At 37.7% G+C, this 10,360-nt stretch overlaps 1 protein-coding gene across 3 annotated transcripts in view; it reads right to left on the bottom strand.

Moving 5' to 3' along the window:
• Window positions 1-8,665, bottom strand: part of LOC109833357 (glutamate receptor 3.4-like) — a 9,530-nt gene extending 865 nt beyond the window's left edge. The window contains exons 1-6 of one of the 3 annotated variants that reach the window (XM_020401007.1): window positions 8,290-8,659; window positions 7,665-8,159; window positions 2,133-3,478; window positions 1,776-2,053; window positions 1,115-1,146; window positions 624-1,030 (exon numbers count right to left, since the gene is read on the bottom strand). In XM_020401007.1, the coding sequence (XP_020256596.1) occupies window positions 624-1,030; window positions 1,115-1,146; window positions 1,776-2,053; window positions 2,133-3,478; window positions 7,665-7,947 (2,346 nt within the window). In that variant the 5' untranslated portion in view covers window positions 7,948-8,159; window positions 8,290-8,659. Of the gene's footprint in view, window positions 1-623; window positions 1,031-1,114; window positions 1,147-1,775; window positions 2,054-2,132; window positions 3,479-7,664 lie in introns of those variants that run through there. The other 2 variants (XM_020401008.1, XM_020401009.1) reach the window with 2 other exon arrangements.

The raw sequence follows: 10,360 nt of genomic DNA on the forward strand, positions 1-10,360 counted from the left end.
GAAGCATTGTAACGTTTACCGACCTTTTCTACTTATCTTGCTGAAATCATTGAACTGGTAAAGATCCAAAGCAACCTACTATCCAGAATATGACATCTACTTTTGACAGAAAGGAGATAGGAAGAGTTCTAAGAATAGAATATCACTACTACATGCCTATATTTTTTTGGTATAAGATCATATAACAGATAAAATCTAATATTGTGGAAGTCCTTCTAACCATATACCAAAATTGAAAGTTATGGTGAGAGTTGAGGTTTATATTTTTATATTCTAACATGTCCCCGCTGAGAGCCCTTTTTATGAGCCGAAACTTGGACTCACACAGCGGTGTTAATTTCTATAAAATCCACTTTAAATTGGCGGCCGGAGGAATTTGAACCTAGGTAGCTCTGATGCCATCTTTAAGTTCCTCAAAATCATTACACCAATAACTCCGAAGTTATGGTGAGACTAGAGGTTTATATTTTTATATTCTAACAAATATAGAGGTTATCTTAATTTAACATGCTTGGCTGTGTAGTGTTGGTCTAGCAAGTGGAGGTATTTCACATCATTTATGAAATACTATTAGTGATAAAGGAAGAAAATTTGCTGTATTATTGAAAGAAAGAAGAACTTACAAATCCCCATCCGCTCTTCGTGAATTCCTGACCCACTGTCTTGAAATTACAGAACCTAGACAAGAAGATCTCGATATAAGGAAGCTCATCTACCACTGCAGCAACCCCTCCATTCTTTGGTCCACGCTCAAGAGCATTCGCATAATCTTCAGGTTGGCTTAAGGCTACCAACCTTGATTCTGCAATGTTGAGCTCTTCCACCATATAGTTCTTAGCAAATGATCCAACCTGGTACCCAATTGGATCCCTACTCGAGATTAAACTTTCAAGTCCTTCAACCCGCGATGAAAGTTGTTGAACTGTAAGAATTGATGTCAGGCTTGCAGTGTAGCTTGAATTGATGATTAGTACGACAAAGAGCCATATAATTAGTACAAGTCGTCCAAGCGTGCTCACTGTATTCTCTCCTGAAATAGACCACATTTGAAGATGGAATCAAACGCTATAGAAATCTAGTTGTCACTATCTAAAAGGCTGCACAATCTACTTACGGTGTGCAAAGAACATGGTTGAGAAGCTAAACCTGCAAGAGTAACATGAGTGGAATCAGTTACTGAACATCAAAGAGGAACAAAGTAAGCCATATCTGAGATACAAAAATGTGAACTTGTCTCACTTTACCTCCGGAATTCACTAAACCCCCTGAATTTTGGAGGGTTTTTAACATAACCCCGTGAACTTGTTTCACTTAGCTTCCGAAATTAACACTGAAGATTGATGACTCATGTGCCAAGCATGTAACATAGAAGGACGAAATTGCCCCTCAGTCTTTTTTTGAGGGGAGGTGGTTGTGACTGGGACTGAAATTTGGGGTTATTTTTCAAAAAAGGGTATTTTGGTCATTTGTGAGACACCCTGAAGTTAGGGGTTTAAGTGGAATAAAAAAATTCAGGGCGGTTATGTGCAGAACCCCCAAAAGTTATGGGGGCAAGTGAAAGTAACCCATGCTAGAAACATTAATGGCTGAGAAACAAGCCTAGTTTCAAGAATTGCCATATTAAACTGTGTATCATCACGAATCTTGTCAACATTTTCTCTTTCTGTTCATTTTCACTATTAATATTTAGCCAAATCACACATGTTGCATGCCATTGTTATAATCGATAATTTGCTCTATTAGACAAGAAATTTCAAGAAATGCAAGCTACTGACCAGCAAATTGTTACCATCTGTTGGCGTGGAGTACCTCGGAACTCAGTATTCATCCGATGTTCAAGAATCCAAACTACTGCTCCAACAAAAAGAAAGAAAGCCCCTATAACGCACCACATCTCTAGTGTAAATGGTTTTAGGAAAGCCCAAGGATTTGAGTTCATCTCTTTCACTTGAGCAACTATAATAAGCCCTGACTCACTGAAGGGCTGCGTAAAATCTGCAATCCTTGTGCGGGTTGTTACTATCGAAATGTCCCCTACAGCTGCATCAAAGTACTATATAATAAAATGTATCAGTAAAATGAAATTTGGATGTAGAAAAGAAAACAAATCTTACTATAGGAGGAATACTCACATTGTCAGCGACCTTTTGCACAAGTTCACCATAACTGGGATTTTTAGACCCATTTCCAAATAGAATGAATGTGTATGGAACTGGATATGGCAACAAGCTAACTGCAGACTTAAACACATCGATGCAGTAGCCTTTAACACCATCAGGGCTACTATCTTTTGCAACAAATTCCTTATAACTCGCTCGGTTAGGGACTCCAATCCTTAAAGCCTTCCCATTGTTTGGGAAAACCCAGCCACGAGGCTTCATAATAGTTTCTCCAGGCCAAATAGCACTGTAGAGTTGTTGGCTACTGCTAGAAGTATTTGGGGGTTTTCCATACAGTATTTCCGGGGCAACAATTGAGAGCCCCGAATAATTGGACCAAAACCCTATCCTCCTACAACCAGTTCCACCAATGTTGAGAATATCATAAGCAGGATGAATCAAGTTACCATCCGGACTAAACTGAACTTGACCCGTTAGGCCTGTAAAGTTTGTAAGCAAGACTTTCTCAAGTAACTTGCTGCCTCCTGCAAAGGACCGAAGTGCATCCAAATGCAACGAACTGCCATTTGAATCCCGCAACCTTGGATCACTGGTGAAAGAAACATTATATCCTTCCCTAAGAAACTGGTCGATTGCATGTGCAATTAACCAAACTGAATCATATGCATACAACCCATAAGTGTTCAAATTTGAACTGGTATTCCCTTTACGAAACAAGTTACTCCATCTTGATATAAATTTCTTTTTAACATCAGAATCAGGGGTATGATGACGTAGTGTAACAACACCTTGAATGAGGTTCATCGTATCAGTATCAGTGGGCTCAGAAGAATCCAAGATCGAAGGAAGCCAATCTGTAGCAATCCAAACATAGCCACCAGCCAACATCCCAAGATGCTTTGCAACGGAAAAGACCATGAGACCTGAGTCAGGGTTCACATGAACAACATAAACCCGAGACTCCATCAAGTTTACTTGTACTAGCAGGTCATTAATTGTGTTCTTGTCAGCATTAGGAGGAAACGCAGCTTTGAACGAGATTGTAGAGCGTCTCGTTGCAAGAGCATCGCCTAATGCTGATATCCCTCCTCTGCCATAATCATCATCTACATAGATGGCAATAACCTTCTTCCATTCATTATGTTCAACCAGAGCAGCAACAGCATTCATCTGAAACATATCATTTTGAGTTGTACGAACAAAATAAGGATATTGTAAGGAAGAGAGGACAGGGTCTGTTGCTGCAAAGGAGAGAAGTGGAATGTGGAGTTCATCCACAACGTGAGAGATGACATGAGCAATTCCTGAGGATTGTGGACCTATTATGGCGACTACATCATTTACCATCAACTGCAAGGCTGCATTAAAAGATACTTCTTTCTGTAAAATTTGTCACTTTAGTTATGCAAAGACTTGAACAAAACTGCGAGCAAAGGAACATGGTAATTATACAAGCAAAGAGAACTTTTTTGCTCATACAATGAAAGACTGGTTAATAAACATGGTAATTATACAAGCAAAGAGAACTTTTTTGCTCATAAAATGAAAGACTGGTTAATAACAACCAAGCTACATTAGCTGTCACGGAAAATGGAATCAAATGCAGCTAATGCAGAAATCAAAGGATGTACTAGTGTTTGAAGACCTGTCACACGCGTATGTTGCGCGCCGTGCCGAAGCGTGCTTGCAAACCAACCAAATCGGTGAGCGATGAGAGAAGAACCAAACACGAGTGCAATTCACAAAATTAACAGCCAAAATCACACAAACACAGATATTTACGTGGTTCGGTAAATTGCCTACGTCCACGGAGAGAGGATGGAGAGATTTCACTATATTGAGGAGAAACAACAAGTTACAATCTCTAATAACTCTCAAAATAATCCAACCAATGATCTCACAGTCCCTCACAATAATCTCCCTCACAAAACTGTTCAAAACAATGCTAATTTTCTGGTTAAGAAACCCTAGAAACGTGTGTTTCTATTTATATCAAAACTCAATCCAAAACAGACCAAAAAATCAAATCCGGTCCGTATCAGCTTTCCGGTCGATCGCAAGGGTTGCACCGGTCGACCGGCCAGAGATAGATTCCAAGTTCCTATAATGTGCACATTTTGGTTGACCGGTCGAACTCGTTTGGTCGACCGACCAGAGACAGGGTTTCAGACCCTATAATTTAACAGGTTATTGGTCGACCGGGCCTATGTCGTCGGTCAGCCGACCCGAGAGAAACATGCAGTCTCTTCCCAGCTTCAAATTTCCTGTTTTCGTCGTGTTTTCTACAGCGTATTCTTCGAAGTCTTTACCACTAAACATTCTTATAAGCACTCATTAAAAACTTGAAGCTTTTACCACATATTAGGAGAGATACACGTGCATTGCACGTGGTTATCTGTTAACTTGGTTGTAAAAATGTTTCTTTTAAATCTCAACCTAATGATGTAATATTATCTATGAACTTTTTTAATACTTACATTTATGTACCTTCAGCTTTCATTTTATGTGTTGTTGTAACCATAAGCAATGTGGGCTACAAATTATTGGAAAAGATTATTTGCTTATAAACCGTGAGCAATGTAAGCTACACATTATTCGAAAAAATTATTCACTCATCTAGCAATCAATTTCTTCAATGCCTCAAATATAATAATAAGAGATGACGTAAAATTCTTATGAAGTAAAAAAGAAAAGGGAAGAAAAATCTTCTATCTTAATCCCTAATGACTGTAGAATAAGAAAACCTATCATCATTTAAGAAAACCTCTCCATAAGTTTGCAAAGATAATCACATTGAACTATTAGGTTGCTCAATTCTTATTATTTTAAAATCAATTCATCAAATTATTGGAATAGCTATTACATCCATAATTCTTAAGTTATTTTGATATTAGCTTCTCCAATCAAGAGTAAAAAAAGCAATTAGAGGAAAATTAGTCCCTCAAATTGCTAATTATACCATTAATTTGAATGACTAATTTTAAATAACTTAAGATTGAGGTACCTAACAATAATAATTTTAATGCTTTAATGGACTAATTTCAAAATATGAAAGGTTTAAGGGACTACTACAAAAAATACTTCAATCAATTAATTTTTGTTGATAATTAACTAATTCCATAATTTGGTATCAATCAATTGGTTAATACTTACACATGCAATGCATATTATGTTTACAATGCTAATGTGCTCTAAGTATCTTTCTACTCTTTAGTTGTTTACCAATTCTAATTAGATAAATAATTTTTTATTATTGATTTTGAATGGAGAGAGCTTTAATTCGGAAGTTTAAGCTTCCTTATACTCTTTAGTTGTCAACCAATTCTAATTAGATTAATTTTTAATTAATTAGTTTTGAATGAAGAGAGCTTTAATTTAGAAGTTTAATTTTAAGTTAATAGCTTTAGTTGATAACCAATTATAATTAGGATAAGAATGTTAATATTGAAAAGGATTAGGGGTAAAATTGACCAATAAAAGTTTTTCAAGAACTCCCACTTTTAAAGGGAGTATGATATACTGCTCATTACACACCAAAAGAATGTTGTAGATTTCTAACTAAAGATGAAGAAGTTTGAACTTGTAAACATGTACAAGTGTGTTCGTTTATGTTCTTACCATCAGAATCTAATATGATTACTAGATACAATCACACCAGGGCCGGCCCTGGGGCTGCTCCAGGTGAGCGCCCGCTCAGGGCCCCCAATTTTCGGGGGCCCCAAAATTTTTTTATATAAGTATATTTATATATATATATGAAGAAAAAATGTGGACCGTCTATTTTACACCCAGCTTAATCTCAACCCTCTATTCAAAAATCTTCTTTCAAAAACACATCAGCTCCCAATTCTTCACCTATTCTCATTTCTCACTCAAATTCTCAACTCTCAAACCCTAGCCGCCAGCACCCAGTTCTCCAAATCCAATCCCCCACCGGCCACCGCCACCGGCCACCCATCCTCCTCTTCTCTCTAGTCTCTGCGGCTCAGCGACCGCCGCCGCCGCCAGCCCCCAAATCCAGTCCAGTCCCCATCCTCCATTCCTCCTCTTCCCACTTCCCAGGCTCGGAGGCTCCCAGCCCCCCAAATCCAACCCAAGCAGTCGGCGACCCGCCGCCAGCCCCTGAGGGCCTGAGTCCCGCCGCCCCCAAATCCTCTTCCCACTTCCCAAATCCAGTCCCCTCCTCTCCGGCTCTTCGACTCCACCGCGGTAAGCCATCTATCCTGTTCTGAAACTCAAGGAACTGACGCATTGAAGTCTTACTTTTGCTAGACTTTGCAATAAGATTCTCAATCTGGGTAACATAAAATTGTGATCTTATAAGCAAGGAAACTAAAGGTTACACCAAACTGAAATGTAAAATACTCAATTCTATCTGTTAAAAGAACAATTATATTTCTAGGCTATTGGTTATATTTGTTTATATAAATTTAGGTTTTCCAGGAAAGGCAAATATATGTTATATTTCTGATTTCTAATTTGAGGGCAAAAAGCTAACATTGATGGTGCATCATAATCTCACCCTTAGTAAATATATTGCTGAGAATCTTACGATATATTTTACCAAAAGAAACAAAGTTGGCTATTGATATACTGAATTTCTTAAAAATACGAAATTGTTTTCCAAATGCATGTATTGCTTATAGAATATTATTGACTATACCTGTTACAGTCGCATCTGCAGAAAGAAGTTTTTCAAAATTAAAATTATTAAAATCTTATTTGAGATCGACCATGTCACAAGAAAGACTAAATGGACTAGCTTTGATATCTATTGAAAATGATTTTATTGATAAAATTGATGTTAAGGGCTTAATTAGTGATTTTGCAGCTAAAAATGCAAGGAGGACAATTTTTCGATGATACTTTATATGCTAAAGGCTTCGATATCTCTTATTAAGGTAAGCACAGATACAAGAGAAACATAATATGCAAGTATTTCTTATTGTGGACTATTTGCTCTATTGGAAAGCTTTATTAATGTGGGATTACATGCATTTATCTTATCAGTAATATTCAGGTGACCAAAGAGATGAAGAATGGACAATAGCACTTGAAAAGTATGTCAAAGACTATACAGATGCAAAAAATCAGGTAATATTTTAATGTCTGGTCAGTAACATTTTGTTCCTTAGCATTTTAGGGATTCGAATTGGAATTTATTGATATTTTGTATATAGAGAAAGGCCCCGTGTTTACTTTTCGCACAGGGCCCCTAAAATCTCAGATCCGGCCCTGAATCACACCGTAAATTCTTTGAAGTTTTAACTACTAAACATACTAAGTATCAATCACTACAAAAGTCGAAGCTTTTAGCACTTACACTACCCTTAGACATCACAAACCCAAATGATTTATGGAGTTTCCTAATTAAGGGGGAAAAAAGCCTGAACCTACAAAAACATTTATAGCAACAACAAAGAGGTTTAAGCGTCTAATTGCAACAATAAAACAGCAGTAAAAGGTATTTATCAAATACGCATCATCCTAGATCAAATTAAAAAGATAAGCAAACTAAAATCACCCAACCATAATATCACTCACCTTCAACTGTCCCAACAAATCCACTGCAATTGGTATCTTGCGCAATTACATTCAGCCTTGTTCCACCAAGAATGCTGGGATTTGCATTCACATCCTCAACTGCGAGCTCGATTGCCACCCTTGCCACTCTTCCAATTGTTGAATTGAATGTGAAGAGAGCCCCTACATTTATATCGCTAGTCTTTGAGGGGGCAATCGTGCCATTTTGGCTCGCAGTCAAACCCTCACCAAGAATAACAAAGAAGCACAAAACCGATGACAGCCAAACTGAAGCAGGACCCATTTCTAATGGTGAGAATTTGAATGGTCACAGTGACACGGGTTCTAAATTTTCAAACCCCAAATGAGAAAAGGTTCAACCTTTCAAGCTTTCACATAGAGAGAAGAGAAAACAATTAAAGGGAACCCAGATGACGCTTTTATGAAGACAACTGAGCATCTCATGCTCATGAGGATTTTAGCTAGTGCTTGGAGTCATGCTGAGGAAATTCCAAGCTTCCGTTGAAGAATTTCAGCAGTTGGATTAAAGCATGGGAAATTAAGTTAAAAATTTTCAGGAAGTTTCAAGACCCGTATGAGAAAATTCCTAGCTTCAAATAAGAAAAATTGTGGAAATTCAACTCACCTCAAGGGAAGCTACAGAATGAGAGGAGAACCCAAATCAGAAAACTCCAGAAATCAACAGCGGAGGTCCTCAATCCTTCATAGGGGGAAAAAAGCCCATATGCACTGTTATGAAAGCAACTAAGAATCTAATGCGCTTAGGCAAGTGAAGAAGCGATCAAAATGGCCACAGCCCAAAAGGAAAATATCAGGTTTTTTTTAAATTCTTCAAATGTGCAACAGTCATAATGAAAAAATAAATGGGAATTTAATGCCCAAGCGTAGGCTTAAGCTCCAATTGGAGGATGTGGATAACACTCTACATGATCACAGGAATCTAGTTGGTGGACAAGAAACGGGCAAATGAATAGAGACTATAACTGCTGAGGGTTATGTGGCTTCAGAGGAGGCAGAGAGCAGTTTAGGCCATGTGATGAGAAAAAATAAGAAAAATTCTCCAATGACCAAAAATATGGGACCAATAGAGGGGACAAGTGAGGTGTCCTCCTCCTATTAGATTATGAATCGGACATCATTAATGATGGTCAACTTATTATCCAGTAGGAGGGGGACACCTCACTTGTCCCCTCTATTGGTCCCATATTTTGGGTCCCTGTAGCAAAGCTCTAAAAAGAAGGAATACATTCTTATGGCAAGGGCCATTGTTGAGCTAAGGGATCTCTTTTTCTATATATGGGTGAGTGCCTCTAGTTATCAATCTAAGGTGCTTAAATAAATATAACGTCTGGGGTTTCTGTTAAGGGTGGCACTAAGGACACACCATCAGCCACAACCTCAACCACACCCCCTCTCTTATTTGCTATAGTGCACCGGGCCTCACATGAGATTTTAAATTTTAAATTTTTAAAATTTCATGTGGGGTCCGGTGCACTGTAGCAATGAGAGAGGATGTGTGGTTGAGGTTGAGGTTGATGTTGTGGTTGGGGGTGTGCCCCTATCATTTTCCTTCTGCTAAAATCTCATTCGGTTTTCTTTTTTTAAAAAAAATGAGTGTCTCTTATCAATAAAGGTTAATTGCAAATTGACCATGTAGAGTGCAAATCTTATCAGAACACCTCGTGCGGGGTATCCTGATAGGAGAAAAACTTATGTCAACTTAAGTGGACCATCCACCAAAGTTTTTATCCACTGATGAAACCTAGAGATCCGTGCATCATATGAAGAGACTTTTCATCAATGGATAAAAACTTTGGTGGTTGGTCCACTTAAGTTGACATAAGTGTTTCTCACCCCGATAGGATAGATGGTTAGTGAAATATCTACACTACCCCTCACATGTGTGCGGTTCAAAATGTTCCGCACTATATGGTGTGTTCTCATTGGATCCGTACTCACACTAGTAATATCGTTTTTTAAATTTACTACCTATTTTTTTATTTTTGTAGACAGACTCCATGTGTAATTTTCTTGAGGAGCAAATTGATTTTTGATAAATAGACTCCTAATAATATTAGAGGCATAGTAAAGCACAAAACAGACAGTAAGTCTATCCTCAATTAACCCTAGTAATAATAATAACAGTTGTTACAATGAACTTGTTAACCATTGCATCTCTCCTCAATGGAAGAATTTTAATTCTGTCAATAGCTTAGTGCTGCTTTAAACCAGAAATCATTGCTTAATGATGCCCACAAGTACTATACAATTGTTATCTTGAGAAGTTAATGGCTTTCCGGTGCACAACACTTTCGCAAGATCCCATGAAATGACAAAAAATTTACAAGTTGAAATGGTACCTTTTCCCCTCCCCCACTCTCAAAGAATAGCTCCATACGCTGTTTGGTTAGTTTCTTGAAAATCAAAGAATAGGTAAAAAAAAGGAGTGGGGGTGGGGGTGGGGGAGGAGGAAATCACTTTTGATAATTTTCACTCATTTTCTCAACAAAACTCATGAAATGTGTTTTCTAAGCTTTATATCACATTACCCAATAAGAATGGTCCACGTCACCTCTTTTCTTGATATCAAAATATGAACTCAACAAAAAATATATATAATTATAGAAAATAGGTTTTGTATAATGGTTTTCCTTAATTTATTTGCCAACCAAACATCCCCGTATACCATCAACATT

This window comes from Asparagus officinalis, chromosome 3, assembly GCF_001876935.1.
Source record: "Asparagus officinalis chromosome 3, Aspof.V1, whole genome shotgun sequence".
In the NCBI taxonomy this organism is placed as follows: Eukaryota; Viridiplantae; Streptophyta; class Magnoliopsida; order Asparagales; family Asparagaceae; genus Asparagus; species Asparagus officinalis.